Below are 17,678 nucleotides of genomic sequence, written 5' to 3'. Positions count from 1 at the left end.
AGATTTCAAATTCTCACTCCTTTTCGAAGGTGGAGTTGTGTCCTTTTGGTATTAAGGGTTGATACTCCATATCTAACTCATAAAACACTTAAGTACAATATGATACGATGGAATGCGATGGGATGGATGGTAGAGGGCTGCCCGCACCCAAAAAGCAATGATTCACTTGTCCCCTTGTCCATAGGGATCTCGTGGCATACAACCAAAACGTCTCCCGTTGGATAGCCGCCCCTTTCTCTCTTTTTACAGCCTCGGGGATGGACGAAAGAAGGGAAGTTACAGAACGGGACAGTGAAGGCTGGCGAAGTAGACAGCAAGCTCTGCTCCCTAACCTTTCTATTATATTAGAAACATGTTCTAGTAGTTTGAATATCAATTCAAATTGAAGAGACATGTTTCATACGAAGTGGTGTCTCTTAATCAAGAGGTATAAACCAAGCGGTATGGTTTTGAACAATTTCAATACCAATTCAGATGGACATGCAATTCCCTCTATATGGTTCGTTCTCTGCAGGAAATAATTACTTGAATTCAGCACACCCGCTCCTTCTTCATGGGACCTGTATTTCCCTACTCAATACTCGCAACCATTCCTCGTCCAGTCCATTGCTTGCTTATGGAAACAACATTGGTCATATCGGCGCAACCTTTATACAATGCAGTGAGATTTCTCTTGGCAACTGTCGTAGCATTGATGTTGTGGTCAATGTTCTGGAACCTCGGCTCCAAAACGTAAGTTGGAACAAGGAAATAAAGAAATGAGTTGGAAAAACTCATTAGCCTTTTCTTCTTCTTTCTTTTTTCTCCATTTTTCCTGTGTTCAAATTTGCTTTGTGTTATTTGATGCAGAAAAAGGCAACAAGATTTGTTCAATGAAATGGGTTCTCTGTATGCTGCCGTTCTCTTCCTCGGGATACAAAATGCTGTACTTCACATTTTACGGCATGATGACTGTGGCTGTGACGCCAAACCATCATATTGCTGCGATTGTTTCCTCTGCATTTTATTCAACGTGGAACCTCTTTTCAGGATTCATCATCCCACAGTCGGTGGCTTGGACCTTGTATGGATTGATCGCATCACAGTTTGGAGATCTGAACGATGTGCTCAGTAATGGCCGTCAAGCTGTGAACAATTCCTGAGACATTACTTTGGTTTCAGACATGATTTTGTGGGAGTTGTTGCAGCAGTGCGTGTTGGGGTTACAATGCTCTTCGGATTCATCTTTGCCTTCTCTATTCTGGCGTTTAATTTTCAAATCGATAGATGTTTCTTTGTATTATTCGCGAAGAACAATTTTAGATTACTAAAACAAGGTACATATCAAGTCATCGTAATTCCCTTAATCAATCTTAACCGTGAAGATACGCGAAGATAATCCAAATGGTTTGAAGTTTCATAATTTGCAGTAAACCCTGGAGATAGAGAAATCTTGTAATGCAAGAAATCGAGCCAATCCAAGAACTGCAAAACCTCGTGCTTTGGTAAATACTTCGTACAAGAATGAGATCAGTGGTAATACAAGATGCACAAACTGATAATACCATTTATATTTCGAAGGTATACATGCTACAAATGGTATGCAAAATTACAGATTGATGATAACTTTCATCGTATCTACGAGTTCAGTGACATCCAACGTAAATAAATTTCTATCTCTTCTGGAAATTGAAAACCTTGATGGAAACGGCAAAAATAAGTCCGAAGAGAATAACAAACGCTGTAACAATACCTGCAACTGGTCCTAGAAACTTGTGTTCGAAGCCGAAATAACTTTTCAAAAACTGTTTAACTGTTACACCATTGTCAAGCATGTCGTCCATATCTCCATACTGTGATATAACTAGTCCATATAAGGTCCAAGAAACTGGACATATATAATAGTACCATCTCCACCACACGGGCATTCTCTGTTACGAACCAGAAAGTACAAAGTAACACTTCCATTAGTGTCTATGCGCGAAATGACCAAAATAAAGGTGGCATTTGAAAACAATACTTACAGTTCGCGGGACAATAAATCCGGAAAAGAGGTTCCACACTCCATAAAATGCGGAGGAAATTATAGTAGCAATGTGGAAATTTGGCGTCACAGCCACGGCCATCATCCCATAAAAGGTGAAATATAACAATGTGAAGTACATGAAGAACAAATACCAAAAGAATTTAGCAGCAGTCCATTGATGTCCCATCATGGAGTACACGATGACAGCGTAAACCAGAGTTTGGATAAAAATGTACGGGAGCTCAATTATAATCTGCATAGAACATTGAAGTTGCTTACATAAAATATTAACTCATTGTAGAAGAATTATGAAAATTGTGTAAATCGACTACCTGTGCAAAGGCATACGCTAAGGGTGAATACATTCCAGCAGCTTTTTCTCTGTAGAAAACCGTTCGTTCAACTGAAACGACTGGCTGCACACTACCAGCATTTTGGATTCCAATGAATTGAACAGCACAATACATACAGCCCATTGCATTAAACAGGTCTTGCTGCTTTTTCCTACAATGGGGAGGATGGAAATGTGTTTATATGTTGATTGGAATTACAAGAGGTTGAACTTTTGTTGATAAACGATAGATGCAGCTTACGTTTTGGAGCCCAGGTCCCAGAACATTGTGCCAAACATGATGGCTATGATAGCTGTGAACAAAAATCTTACAGCAGTGTATGGTGGATTGCGCCAATATGACAATCTTTGTTTCCAAAAGCATGCTATGCATTGAGCATAAAATGATTGAGAGTATTGAGAAGGGAAATGGAGATCGCTGCAATCGGGAGGAGGCGTGCTCAGTTGCCTAATAAGTTCTTTGTTTCTCCTGAGACACACGCCGGACAGTTGTACTACTTCATTACTATATTTCAATTGCATTACCATGAAGGCTAAGATAAATACAGAATTTCAAACAGTAAGATGTGTTTTATGCCATAAAGTCTGATGATGCATTTACGATAATACCTACCGATACAGTTCAGAATTTTTGTACACTTTGGAGAAATCAACTCCCAAAGCTTGTTCTTGTGCATAAGAGCTAACTTCCAACATCCAAGTTGCAGGGTTGTAATCACCTTTAATTTTACTGACTCCTTCAATGTCCTAGACATAATGCATCATCTACGTCACTAAAAGCATGTAGATTAAAACTAAAACGCGTTGTTCCACTGCAGATTATCGTTATCACATACCTCAAAATACTTGATCAAATCACAAGAATGGTGACCTAAAGGCCCTACATATATTTCTTCTCCTCCACGCTTCATCAACAATAACTGGAACATTTTGTTGAATGTATTACTGTCAGATAATTGTGCGAACATATAGCTTTAGTATTAGTGATGTACCAACATTTCTCACCTCATCAAAAGATTCAAATATGTCGATGCTTGGCTGATGAATGGTGCAGACAACTGTTCTTCCAGTGTCCACTGTGTTCCTAACTGTTCTCATGACAATTGCAGCAGCTCTAGCATCTAGCCCCGAAGTTGGCTCGTCCATGAATATTATGGAAGGGTTTGCCACTAGTTCAACAGCAATGGTGAGCCTCTTCCGTTGCTCAGTCGAGAGACCATTCACACCTGGCAAGCCAACTAGCGCTTTCCGCAAAGGTTTTAGTTCCACAAGCTCCATCACCTCCTCCACAAACATCTGCCATCAGTTAAAATTTAGAATTGCTATAGCTTTTGAACACTAGAACTTTTAGTCAAAGTTATAAAACCATCCTTTATTAGCTGGATAAAAGAGCAAGGACGAGGTTTCCAGAATGCAACCTTTCTTGTTGTAGAATTGACTTCAGAGGGTAGGCGGAGCCAAGCAGAAAAAAGCAAAGACTCATAGACAGTAACATGAGGAGAATGGATGTCATTTTGTTCACAGTATCCTGAAATACGAGCAAAGGTTTCTTGCTTTTTGGGATATCCAGAAATTTTGATGTCACCGTCAATATAACCCCCAGTTTTCCTACCAGCTAGCACATCCATGAGAGTAGTTTTACCAGCACCACTGACACCCATCAAAGCGGTGAGGACGCCAGGCCTGAAAGCACCGCTCACACCCTTCAAAAGCACCAGCTTATCCTCACTGACACCCTGATTCTTCATTTCCTGCAAGTTCAATTAAACCAACTGTGTTTTGTAAATGTGCTATTTTAAAAGTAAAAACAACTTGCTATCTGAATCGTAAACATGAAAATTTGTTAATTACCGGTGGCATGTCAACAGAGTACACAATGTCATTAAAGGTGAGAGATTGTTGTTGAAATGGAAGAGTCATTCCTTTTTTCTTACTGGAGTTTATCTCAGCGCTAGCTTTGTTCCCTTCATTTGCAGTTTTTTGAGCTTGTTCATTTTCTTGAGATTCGTCCAATTGACTACTCTGAGCCTTGTCATAAGCTGTACAATTATTTGAACAATGTGAAAACATGAGCTCTCACATTTCAATTTATTAATTCAAAGTAAGGTACTCACAGTCGAGATAAGTGAGGGCCAAGACATAAGCCAAGTTGAATAATATTATAAATCCAATCAGGCCCCCAACTCCTATCCAATACCAACGTTGTTCTGTAAAGAATCCTCTAGACTTCAAAACCAAAATTCCCAATGGCTGTTCTGTGTTTGGAAGAACCTTTCATGCGAAAGCAATCCAAACTTCAGAGAGATTACGAGACAAACAAAAAACCTTTAATTTTTATACATGGCTAAGTCAATAGTTTACATGTTTCCAGCTATTCCCTAGGAACTCGTTTACTTCCACTGCATTCTGCGCATACATCATTGGTGATATCCAGTAAGCCCATATCCACCATTTCTTTATATCCACTGCAGCAAAGAAATGTGCATTACGAGGATTGTCTTGCTTCGCAAGTCTAATTTTGTGTCAAACTTGTATGTACCATACCTCTTGAAAGAACAAAGCCACCGTTTACAAAGAGTACTAGTAGTGCAAATGATCCGCCTGTGGTAGCAATAACCATATTCCTACCAAGTGCTGCAATAAGTCGGAATAATCCAGAAGCCATTTGATGGACAAGTATGAATATAAAGTATTGTCTAAACAACCTGCACACACATAGATTAACAGAACAGAAATTGAAAAAATGTAAACGAAAATTTCCAACACAGTTACAAATCCAAGCATTACCTATGCACATTTGGATCGAAACCAATGACGTAGTACGTCATGAAAACCCAAATTGCAACTTCCACGAATGAGAGGGGAACCTTGATCAACCATCCGGGAAGTGCATACGCCCAGGCAGGGAAAAACATGAGGTCCCTTTGCTTGTAAAAAACAGAAAGCTTGGCAATGGTCAAACTGAGCTCAGACATTCCGTTGAACATGACCATTATCATACAGAAAAATAAGGCACCAGTGAAAATGCCTCCATCTGTTATTGAATCTCGATGCATCCTTGTCCGTATGAAGAGTGTCATTGTAATGAATGCCATCACTATAAGCTATTAGAATAAAGAAGATTAAGAGAATATTATAGACGCACAAAACTGTATAACTAAAACTAAATATAATAAAGTAGAATTCTGATTAACCTGTACAAACTTGAATACATAGACGAATGAGTTCCTCTTCATTAGCAAGTATTCTCTTGACATGCAGGCTTTAAGCAGTTCTTTCTTTCCAACACCATATTTTTGGGGAGCCAAAAGTTCTGCACCCTTGTCACTCTTGTCAAATGGAACCGAAAGGTCCTCTTTTATTTTCTTCCCAACATGGAAAGACTGAAATGTATCAGTGAATTCCTTGACCGTGACAAATTTGTAAGCCTTATCCCTATGAGCCCAATATTGCTCCTGATCTTTCTCTGAAGTCACCTACAACAACAATTCAATTATGCGAAAACATAAAGGAGATGGGCTCACATAGGTAAGAGATCAATCATGTAAATCTAAGCTTACTTCCTGCAGAAAATCGGCCACGCCTTTTCTTTCAGGACATTTGAAGCCTAAGGACTCAAAAAACTCTAGCACGTGTTCACGGGGCCCCTGGTACACAATTTGACCATCGGAGAGGAGTATAATGTCATCAAAAAGGTTATAAGTTTCTGGTGGCGGCTGGAGTAGAGCAATAACAGCAGTTCCGTTGAGAATGTGCATGGATTGCCTAAGTGAGTTCACAATTTGATAAGTTGTTGAGCTGTCCAAACCAGTAGAAATCTCATCCATGAACAGAACCTTTGCCGGTCCAACCAGCATCTCACCTGCAATGTAATCGGTAGAGTTATTCAGACAATTACTAGGTCCAGGAGACATACAAGTACAACACATCACTTGAAATAAAAGCTTGTGCCTAAATACCGGTTGTGACACGCTTCTTTTGACCACCCGAAATACCCCTTAGCATTCCATCCCCGACCATGGTTTCTGCACATATGTCTAGTCCTAAAATCTGCGAGTGGAAAGCGAAGTTAATGACTAACCTGATAAATTTTTGAAACCAATGAATAGTAATGGATTGTGATGTGGAGATGATACCTTCAGAACATAATCTGTGAAAACATTTGCCTTCTGGCCTTGTAAAGCTGATGCCTGAAATATTTGAAACCAACTCAAGCTTGGCATTTACAATACCACCTTAAGATTGCAAAATCACCAAAAGTTGGTTTTAATCTTGGTGACTTTAAGAATGGAGAAGATTTACACAAGCTACATATCTTGACATACGTATTTTAGCTTGAAATATGGAATCATGAGATTGTCACAACCAGTCCCATTAGTCTAGGTTATGGACATCCTTCCTAGGGCCACAACATAATCCATTTCATTGGAACGTTTATATCTTATCTTAGGTCCTTATTCAAGCGTATCTCTGTACAAAAATACTGTACCGTCATCCAAAATGTGCGGAAAACATTGTTTATCAGATTACAGAAAAGAAATTACGGATAATCAAACAGCTAAACAATTACTGATCGATGTAGCCAATTTTTGGATGGGAAAATCCTTGAAAAAGACTCTAAAAACTGAATGGTAACGATCGTTGAAATCACATTCTGGAAATAGAATGTCCATAAATTTTTTCAATGAGGACATCCTTATTAGCCCGAAAATCACATAATATATCTAGCTTCAGTTTTTTACCTTCATGAAGACATCAATATCAGGATCAGGCTGAATATTTGCTGCTTTCTCTCTCCTTGACAGTTCTGCTAACCATTCTGTAGATGGCCATATTAACAATTAGTCATCCTGCGAATAAGTTAGAAATAGTAGATATAGTGATCTGAATTCTGATAAATAGAATCTGTACTCATAAAAAAAAAACTAACCATGACGATGTCCGACCCCCTGGCATCTAGAAGAGAAGGACAAGGTTTCTCTTACAGTCATTTCAGGATTATGGATATCATGCTGACTGATGTAGGCAGAAGCTCTCCAAGGTGCAGATTCATTCATGTCAAGGCCATTGTATGTCACCTTCCCTGAGAACTGTACGTAAAGTTCAAAAACTTATGGATTCTAGTTCTGAAGCTACTTAACTGAATACAGCGCGAACAGCTAAAGCTCTATATGTAGCAATATTAACTTACCTCTACATCTGGCGAAAGCTTCCCGGCAAGAGCCAGCAATAACGAGGTCCTTCCAGAACTTGGAGGACCTAAAAGCAATGTTATTCTGCAAAATTTGCATCAGCCCCCCAAACAAAAGTTAATAACAAAATTTGGGAACCAAGTAATCGCTATAACATGTCATTAATTTCAGGTATAGATGATCAGAGTCTTTGCATTTTTACCTGCTAGGCCTAATGATTCCACTAAGATCACGGAGGATAGACACGTGTTTCTTCCTACTCTTAAGCAAGTGGAGACTAGACAAGATGCCCTGAAGAAAAACAAGATTGAAGGGCAACATAAGCAGGAGGAAGAATTAAGAAAATCCAGGTTTAATTCGAACAGCAAGAAAGACGTAATCTTGATTCGATTGCAGGTTTACCTCAAAAAAATTAATGTAAAAGTTAAAGAATGAAGGCAACGCCCTTGTTCCTACATGAGCTTCTGCATCAACTTTGACATGCTCGTATCTTACCTCCAGTGCTGGAATTTCCACTCCAGCTCTGACATATTTCCAACAAGTTAAAGGTGTTAAAGAGTTCAAGTATCCAACACAATACAAAACCAATTAATCGGTTCATTAGAATGTCAGCATCTACCCAAAAGCAATTGACAATGGGTGGAGAAGTTCAATTAATTTTGAACTTTTGATGCAGTATTCCATCTAACATGTGAGATATTCTCAAAACAGCTGACATCCCCATAATGTGGTTCTATTCATGTGATTCCTTCAGCGCTAATTGATAACAAGAGTAATTCTAAAGGGAATCATTGAATAATGGTTTATTAGTAATACGATAGTTGAAAGGGAAAATTCCGCTTTGTATCCCTTGAAACTGGTACATTTTTTCGATACTCTCTTGAAGAGCAACCAAATATAAACAATGTAGCCATAGCAACCATTTGTAGTGCGGTAAACTGCACTTTGTTAAAGTTCTTATATGTATTCGATATTATTGATACTTAGGCAGTCGATAAACTTGACTACACCTTTTTAAACTGTAGTTAACCGCATTGTAGTATGACTGATATATAAATATGTTAGTACATTAATTACCTATCGAGTCGCTCTCTCAGCCTCATTAAGAACTTCTCGTTCTGGGTTTCGGTATCTTTCACAAGCCTCTGAATTAAATTATTCCTTTCTTGAAACCCAAGTTTACGGACATCAACTTCACTTGCCTCGCCGCTTGAAGAAGTGAGCAAACCTTTCTTTAAACGGTTGAATGTGGGAAGTCTTTCAAGTGCAGCCCACTTGAGGTCTTCTTCTTCATCTTCATGGTTGGAAGTCATGGACGGCCTCGAGAAAACTTCCATACCAGTGTCCCTCCAAACCGAAGAACTGTTTGCTCGAAAACTCTGACTTGCTTCGTAAATATGATTTCTTGTGTCCATTGCAACCTCAACTATAATCTATTCTTTAATATGCAAGGAAAAAGGTTAAAACTCTAATGTATCAACAACCCTAAGACGATTAAGTATACATATACAGATACTGCATGTGAGATTCATTTATATCCAGCAGAGAGAAAAGCTTTTACACCAAAGACTTTCAGAAGATTTTCTTGTTAGAATATATATGTTGCCACGGTTGATGGAAATAGGAACAAAACTAGGGGGATCGAGATGTCATCGCCTTTTCTCTCGCGTTGTAGATATATGTGGTGACCATATACAGAGGGAACTATTCTTTTTGCTTTTTTTCAGAAATGGTGCCACCTTCTTTTGTGGATGCATGATTTTAAACCAGGAAAAAAAAAATTAAAAAACATTCAAGCATCGTCCTCCTTTTTGGTGAAAAAAGAAGAGAGAGGATATAATTCAAGCATTTAATCAAACATATACAATGCTTTAAACTGCGTTGAGATGCATAAAATGTTCTTTTGTCAGACAATACATGAATCTCGATCATTAATTAAAGGAAAATTTTATTTGGATCCAGTTATCTTATCTCTACACCCAACTAAAAAGTTTTATCCACTAAACTTTCAAGTTTAACCTTAAATAAATAAATAAGAAAATAAAAATTGATGTTTCTATCTCTACACCCAATAACCCAAAACCTAGCGCACCACTCCACCCCTCCATTATTTTCCGCGAAACAAACTGCTACCCCACTGGCATTCTCCTCCGACCTGGAAAGCACTTCCTACAATGTCTCCTTCAAAACATCAGTCAAGAAGCACCCAACAAACAGACCAAATGGTAGCGCCAATTTATAGTTTATGGAGATGGAAAATATGATGTCTGATAAGAAGCTGAGGGTGCCCAAAGTAACATATGACCATATGAATGTTTTTTTTCCAAGCAGAAGCAGCTGCTCTAGTGTTGCATCTGCTGCTTTTCTCCACGGAAGCTCGTTCACTGGGGCAGGTATGGCTTCCCCTAGCTTCTCCTTCACAAAAATGGTTTTGATTTGCAGCTTTTGCTTATTTTCTTTTTTGGGTTCTCCAAATTGTGCCGTGGATGAAACTACATTTACATGACTTGAATTTCGATTATATTATTGGATATGGTCTTGATAATTTACCCCTAAAATTTCCAATAAATAATCCTAATCGAAAATTTTGGAGCCCATGGTCGTTTGTGATCTTGATAGAATTTTTTGTTGTTGCTTTGGTGGGTTTCGCCGAAAACAATGGAGGAGTGCAGTGATGTGCTAGGTTTTGAGTTATTAGGTGCAGAGATAAAAACACCAATATTTATTTTTTTATTGTTATTTATTTAAGGGCTAACTTGGAAGTTTAATAGAAAAAATGTTTTAATTGGGTGTAGAGATAAGACAACTGGGTTCAAATAAAATTTCTCTTAATTAAATTTGGTGTTGCAACACAAACATTTTACATTGTTGGACTTTCTTGTAAGAGAATATCTATCACCCAATATATCTATTTTTTTTTTGTCAATTCCCAATATATCTATTAGCCATTGGGTTTTATCCAATGGTTGAAGTGCAACTATAAATGAAAAGAATATCCAAGTGTAGTATGCAAGAAACCCTACCGTGCAGCCAAGGTTATATCTCACTCTTTCTATTTCTTTGTTTCATGGAGTAAATTGTAGCAATGATCCCTTAACTTTAACTCAATTGGAGCAATGGTCCCTCAACTAAAAATCCATTACCATTGATCTCTCAATTTATCAAAATGTGCAACCATGGTTCATCAACTAAAAATTCATTATCATTGGTCACTCAACTTTAACCTATTTGGAGCAGTGGTCCCTCAATTTTAACCCAATTGTAGCAATGGTCCTTCCAACATAACTCATTTTGACAAAATTCTGACAAAGTTGATGAAGAGGACCATAGCTACATGTTTTGATGAGTTGGGGGACCCCAATTGTAGCAATGGTCCTTCCAAAATAACTCATTTTAACAAAATTCTGATGAAGTTGACGAAAAGGACCATAGCTACACATTTTGATGAGTTGAGGGACCAATGTTAATGGATTTTTAGTTGAGAGACCGTTGCTCCAATTTGATTAAAGTTGAGGAACCACTGCTACAATTTACTCTTCTTTCATGTTTGGTTCCACCATGCACTTCATTTATGGGCCATAATTAATGTATTCTTTGGTGAACAATGGGCTCAAGTCCAAACAAGACCAAACTAATAAGAACTTTGGGCCTGGAACAACCAAAACAAGAAGGATTCTAAGACTTGAACATATTTCAGGCTCTTTCCAACTAAAGTCTCGTACCAAACTCAGATGCATCAGATCTCATCACAATTCTGTAGTTAAGCGGATTTGGACATAAATAGTCTTAAACTCTTAGGATGGGTGACCTTGTGGAAAGTGCTCATGCCGCATTCTCCTTAAGTACGCCAGAAAAAAAAAATCATATAAATAAGCAATAGTACGTCTTAGTTATGCTAGCGGTTGAGACCTAAGCTTTTGTATAATTCATGTGCTCAAACTCCATAAAATGGAGAACGACTTATATAAAACATGGTTCATCACCACATGACCCATTTCATGGAAGTTGCTCTCCATAAAAAGAGTCAAAAAACAACACACACTACGGTTGAGTGGCAGTTGTCTTAGTGTAGCATACATATCACCGGGCCAAAACAGTTATATTGGATCCAACTCCGGTGCAGCCCATGTCGATTGGGCCACACGTTATGGGCTTAGTTCGATATACAAATGAACAAATTAAGAAAAAAACACAGATAAACTAAAGAGAATCTATAGGTATAATCTTACTCAATTCATATATTATCTATGTATATTGTATATTTAAGAGAAGGCCCTTTGTCAACCCCTAGTTCTTTAGTTCGTCATCAATGAAATTCATCTTGTATCACCGAGGTTTCCTAAATTCACCTAATAACAACGTTAGGTGCTAGTCCGGCGGCGGGTTGGGACCTAGTGCCTTGGCTGCCAGACATGCGTCTAGACGGACTAGGTGGATTTAAGTAAATCTATTATATTCCGTGTAAATAAGTGTCTGTCTAGACTTAAAATATATATAATTTCATCATAAACTACAAAATAGAATGATATATATGAGATATGATCAAGGGACAAATATTTTTACATATACTTTTACATTCTTTTTAAACCTTTTGATTACATGACATCCAATGGTTCTTATTTATTCATTAAATGACATGGATGCTTATGTGGATTTTAACAAATATTAAAGATAAAATAAAACTGGAAAAAAAAATCTGGAAAATTAAAAATATAATTAAAAGGGGGAAGAAACCCTAGATTGATACGAAGTTGAATATATTACACTTGAAGAAAAAAAGGCACAATTATTATCAGATATTCGTCATACAAGGGTAATATGAACAGTTTAAGTGAAGCTTTTGACTTCATATATTCGTCATACAAGGCACAATTATTCATCAAGGGTAATACATGATCCTATGGCAATTACATGAAGTTGAATATATTACCCTTGTTCATGTTATTTCAGTTTGAATTGTGTTTCGGTTGTTGAGCTATGGGGATTCAGTTTTGTTTTCTTGGAAGGTACTTGAATATTTGAATGATTATTTTTCAAAATTACTTGTCTAAAAAACCGTCTATAAATATAAACTCGAGCATGTTTTTATCAGACCAATTCAAAAACAAGATGATAAGTACGATAAAAGCTCCAAGGAAGGAAAAGAGTATGTTGTTTTGTTATAATTAGGGTTTATTTTTGATAAAAATAAAAAATCAATCCTTGTTTACGTTGGGTATTACCTATGCCTGGTATCACGTTTTTTTTTTTTTAAATTGAAAAAATATCTTGTTTTGTTATTATTAGGGTTTATTTTTGATAAAATGAAAGAAGAGATTCTATCAAGCTTCCTCATCGGAAAAGAAGAAGTTTCATGATTTTTTTATTCGGGTTCAAAGTCTGAATCCAAGTCTTGATCGAAATGGGAATGGGAGCACCAATTTCAGTTAAATTATCTTTCTTTTTTAATTATATTTTTAATTTTCTAGATTTAATTTAATTTTTTTTAGTTTTTTTATCTTTAATATTAGTTAAAATCCACATAAGCATCCATGTCATTTAATGAATAAATAAGAACCATTGGATGCCATGTAATCAAAAGGCTTAAAAAGAGTGTAAAAGTATTTGTAAAAATATTTGTTCCTTGATCCTATCCCTATATATATATTATGAAGTATTGGAACATAATGAAAACATTGGGAATAAGCATATAATGTGTGTTCATTTAAGTATTCAACAAGTCTCTTATAATTTATTGAAAAAAAAAATGCAAAATGAAAGTTATCTATTTTATGTTTAAGTGAGTCGCAACCTAAGTGGGTTTGGGTGGGCTAGGTGGGTGCCTAGGCGGGTGCCTCAGCAAGTCTAGGTGCCATTTTTTAATTTTCAAACACCTAGGCAGAGATTTTTAGAACAATGAGAACACCTAGTGCATTGGTATTGGCATTGGAAGTTCACATTGACATTGTTGTTAGGAGTTCACATTAGCACAAGAACTGGAAGTTCGCCTGGTATTTGCAATTACATTGGCATTGAAATTTTGCATTGGCATCGGCATCAACACTAGAAACATTAGAACTTGTCATAGGCATTGGTTTGGATTAAATTTTGGATCACATTGGAACCGGCATCAACAACTCGTATGCGGATTTTATTATTATTTTATTAAATTTTTTTTTTGCATAGTCATGAGTTTAAAGGGTGGTGTTGAAAATGTTAGTAACCTAGCAATTTGATTACTTCTTATGCTAGGTTATTTTTGGAATTTTATGTATTATGGTTTTCTAGTAAGAGAAGAATTAGGATTCCTTTACATTAATCTATTATCTGGTGGAAGCAATTCTCTCTTACACTAGTACTTCACACATGAGAGCTGCTCTTCTAAAGTTTTCAAGTTAATCTTACGGTAGATTAAACAATCAACTTAAATAATTCTTGTTAGACAGAAATAAAATACTAATTAATAAAAAAAAAAGGAGAAGAAGGTTTCATGTCATGTCGAATCCCTTCCATCTGCAAAACCTAGTCTCCTCATCGAATATCTAAACCCAGTAATCCAATTGCATAAAACCCTAGTAACTTTACACATCAAATTTAATCTAATATTTTATTATTAATATTCAAACCCAGTTAGTTACAAAGCACAATTTTTTTTTTTGAGATTGTGTGGTTTCGCAAAATTGGATTCCCTTCTTCTTGAATACATGAACCCTTTTCTCATAATGAAATTTTCCGACGACGGTGAAAAAATTGCCTCTCCTGTTTTCATACACGAAAAGGAAAAAACAAAATACTCAAAAGATAGAAGGGGGGATGAACAATTGAGAGAGCAGGGGATGGAGAGAGGAAGGGGATACAGAGGATTGAGACGGTAGGAGAAGAAGACATAAGGTTTTTCACACAAGAATTTTTTTTTTTTTGAATTTAATCACTTTGTAGAATTATTGTGTTTCTATGTAACAAGAATTATTTAAGTTGATAACTTAATCTATCATAATTAATATAAGGGATCATATAAATACTTATGAGCATTACATGGCTGAAGGACCCTTATATTTAATTATTTATTTGTACTATCAATATTTTAGATTTTTTATTGATGTTATTCAAAGGATTTTGGCATTACATCCAATCCTAGACCTACGATACATATTATTTTTATCATAATAATTGACAACAAAACATAAAATGCAGAAGAAAATCAGGCCCTTACGATTCGATTAGGATCCAATAATGTTCCACCTGCTCTTACATATTCATCCAAAAGCTAAATCTTTGATTTGCAAACAAAACAAACGCATGCAAATACGAAATACGAAAATGAGAGTGGTCCTAACCTGTTTTTGGACCACAAATATCGGTCATATAAGGTTTTTTCTGCCGGATGCATGAAATCTACATAAAGTTGTAGTGTTCTTTTGATGTCATGTATAAGGTTTTATTTGTGGACATAACTTTTTACACACGTTTTTGTGGAGTTTATTCCTCAATATATTTTAATGATTCAACCGTCTTTTTTTATGTCTTACTTTAAAAATTATGTCTATAAAAAAATTACTTATATCTGAAATCATATAATTTAATTTAGTGTTTTTTATAGAACTCTATTCGTCTATTTTCTTCATTACAAATGAATGTGTTAATAATTTTAGATTTGTCTAATATTTGCAAGGATGATCTATCAATGATGTTCTAAGATATAAACAGTTCAAATCGTTGAAATACTTTACAAAGTAAAACCTGTAAAATGAGTGTCAAAATGTGTGAAAAATAGATGACAAACATGTGGAAGATATGAGAGGCAGTGAAAAGTGGAGGAATAATGATTAGAGGGATGCGAAAGTAAAGGCAATGGTATCACAAAACAAAAACGAAAAATAAAAAAGTAAAAGCTAAGAATTGTATAAGGCTTTTTTTATTAGCACCCCAAATAATGTTGAATGCACCCCACATTAAAATTTAATATTAAATGACTTGTGTTCTCTAATGTGGAATGACAATTTCAACCTTATTAGATTCTAAATACACCCAAAATCACTTAATGTATGATTTATCTTCTTCAACTATCAAAACTCCTTTCCACCTTCCGTTGTTGAACAAAACCCTAACTAACGAAACTACAACATGTTGCTTGAGAAAAGTTATTTTTGACGAATGGAACACGAAATCGATGTTTCAGAAGCTTCACATGAGGTAAACTAAAAGTGTGCGAGAATCATTTAGAGAATACATCTCGAGAAAATGACAAGTATTGACGAATATTAAATATTGAAATAGAACCAAATAATCTGGTCTTTTCAGCCATATATACTAGTTAAATTGGGAACACAATGGCACAATAACACACCTAAAAAAGATGACAAAAGTAGAAGAAGAAAGATTTCCAATCAGAATTATGAAATCTTTGTTAATAGAAAAATAACACACAAGCTTAGACAGATGAAAATGGATGCACTTTAAAGAATGTAATCCTCCCTCCTGGACAGAGAGCCTTTAAGATATTTACAGGTCCATACATCTTATAATTTACCCACAAATTTGGAGGAACAATTCAATCTTATTTTCTGCCCCATGGAAAGCAGCAACTCTGCAAAATTTATGTCCAAAAAAGAAAACGAAATGAGATATAAAAACTAGCATTTGTATGAAAATGTGGGGTGTATAGAGAATGTGAGGTGTATGTAGAAAATGTAAGGTGTATGTTGAGAATGTGGGGTGTGAGGGTATTATGAGGAAGTTTATGGGGTGCATTTATATAATTTTTAATTGAAAAAGTAAATGTAGGGTGTTAATATAATAAGCCTTGTATAATTATCCAATAAATCATTTGTTTCATATTTTCGAAACTTCCGTTAATTGCAAAACATTTATATCTCAATTTATTAAGAGCATCATGTATACCAGAGGTCCTATGTCATTTCCCACTCCTCCTAATCTAATATATTATAGGAAAAACTAATGAAAATGGTTTGAAAACTTTGAGTTTTAACAATAAAGACAAAATAATGGGTAAAGTGAATAGTACCAGGATTGACTTTTTAGTGTAAAAATGTGGTTTTTCGTTAAAGTGAACAGTATCGGGAGCTTTTCGTTAAAGTTCCCATTATTATATTAGACATGAAAAAAATTACAAACACTTGTTTTGATGGAAAACATATCGCAAACATTAATCATACACTGAAATTGACCTATATGATATCTAAAATTGAAAATCGATTAGTATAGTCTTAGAAATAGGGTTCTTCCATCATAATTTTATAAAAAATTCTATTATATGCTGATGTGACCCATAAATGGGTTCCGCAATTCTAATTAAATTAAAAATAAGTTCGAAATAGGTTTAATGATTAATTAAAAAAGCTTTCAACCTAGAATTGCAGTCTCGCAATCACCTCCGATCCCAATCCACACTCCTCTACCACCATCTATGGTTGACTTCCCCGTCTCTTCTTTGAAAAAAAACTTTGACATTTGAGCGATTAACAACCTCAAAACCTTAAATCTTGGAAAGCTTGTTAGGCGCTCTCCTGATGATCTTTGTGACGTGGAGAACGACAAGCTCTGCCTTGAGATAATCTCATTGTGCATAAAAGTATTTTGACAATTTTTAATTAATTATTAAATTATTAAACCCACATCAAAACATAACAAAGTATTTTTGACAAAATTGTACGAGCAGGACCATATTGATTTGCAACACATATTTTCAGGGATTACAGTGGTCAATTTTCAATTCCAATGACCATCTTGATGATGTGGGTTAATTTAGGGACCATTTGTGATACAAAACCCGTAAATCTTGTGGGACTCATTTATGTGCCATATTAATATATAATAGATTTTTTTGGCAGAATTGTGACTGAAGAACCACATTTATTTGCGACATCTATTTTCAAGGACTACACTAATCGATTTTTAACTTTAGGGACTATCGTGATGATGTGGAATAATTTCAGGTCCATTTGTGATCTTAAAAAATATAGAGTCATTTTAGTCTATGATAAAGTTGAGTGATATTTTTAAGGTTGAAATGTTTAAAATCACCTTGAACACAAATCATGTGCAAAGTACGTGATTTATTTTGGATGAAAAACTTAATAGAGTTAAAATGAGATGACAAATTAATGATTTTGAAAAGTTAGTAGGCTTT

At 35.7% G+C, this 17,678-nt stretch overlaps 1 protein-coding gene across 1 annotated transcript; it reads right to left on the bottom strand.

Annotated features, from left to right (window-relative positions):
• Positions 1-1,526: 1,526 nt before the first annotated feature.
• Positions 1,527-9,128, bottom strand: LOC103440685 (pleiotropic drug resistance protein 1-like). The gene is made up of 23 exons (XM_008379376.3): positions 8,627-9,128; positions 7,952-8,072; positions 7,752-7,840; positions 7,549-7,633; positions 7,288-7,447; positions 7,100-7,176; positions 6,494-6,547; positions 6,317-6,407; positions 5,918-6,219; positions 5,552-5,833; positions 5,145-5,461; positions 4,902-5,062; positions 4,719-4,822; positions 4,472-4,628; positions 4,209-4,396; positions 3,776-4,108; positions 3,363-3,653; positions 3,194-3,277; positions 2,971-3,104; positions 2,599-2,826; positions 2,338-2,509; positions 2,004-2,258; positions 1,527-1,910 (listed from the first exon to the last, which is right to left on the bottom strand). Exons 1-23 carry the CDS (start codon positions 8,962-8,964, stop codon positions 1,653-1,655), a joined length of 4,281 nt encoding a protein of 1,426 aa, XP_008377598.1. The 5' UTR covers positions 8,965-9,128; the 3' UTR covers positions 1,527-1,652.
• Positions 9,129-17,678: the final 8,550 nt, after the last annotated feature.

This window comes from Malus domestica, chromosome 17, assembly GCF_042453785.1.
Source record: "Malus domestica chromosome 17, GDT2T_hap1".
In the NCBI taxonomy this organism is placed as follows: domain Eukaryota; kingdom Viridiplantae; phylum Streptophyta; class Magnoliopsida; order Rosales; family Rosaceae; genus Malus; species Malus domestica.
The sequence above is the reverse complement of the archived record's forward strand: the minus strand, read 5'-3'. Positions and strand labels throughout refer to the sequence as shown.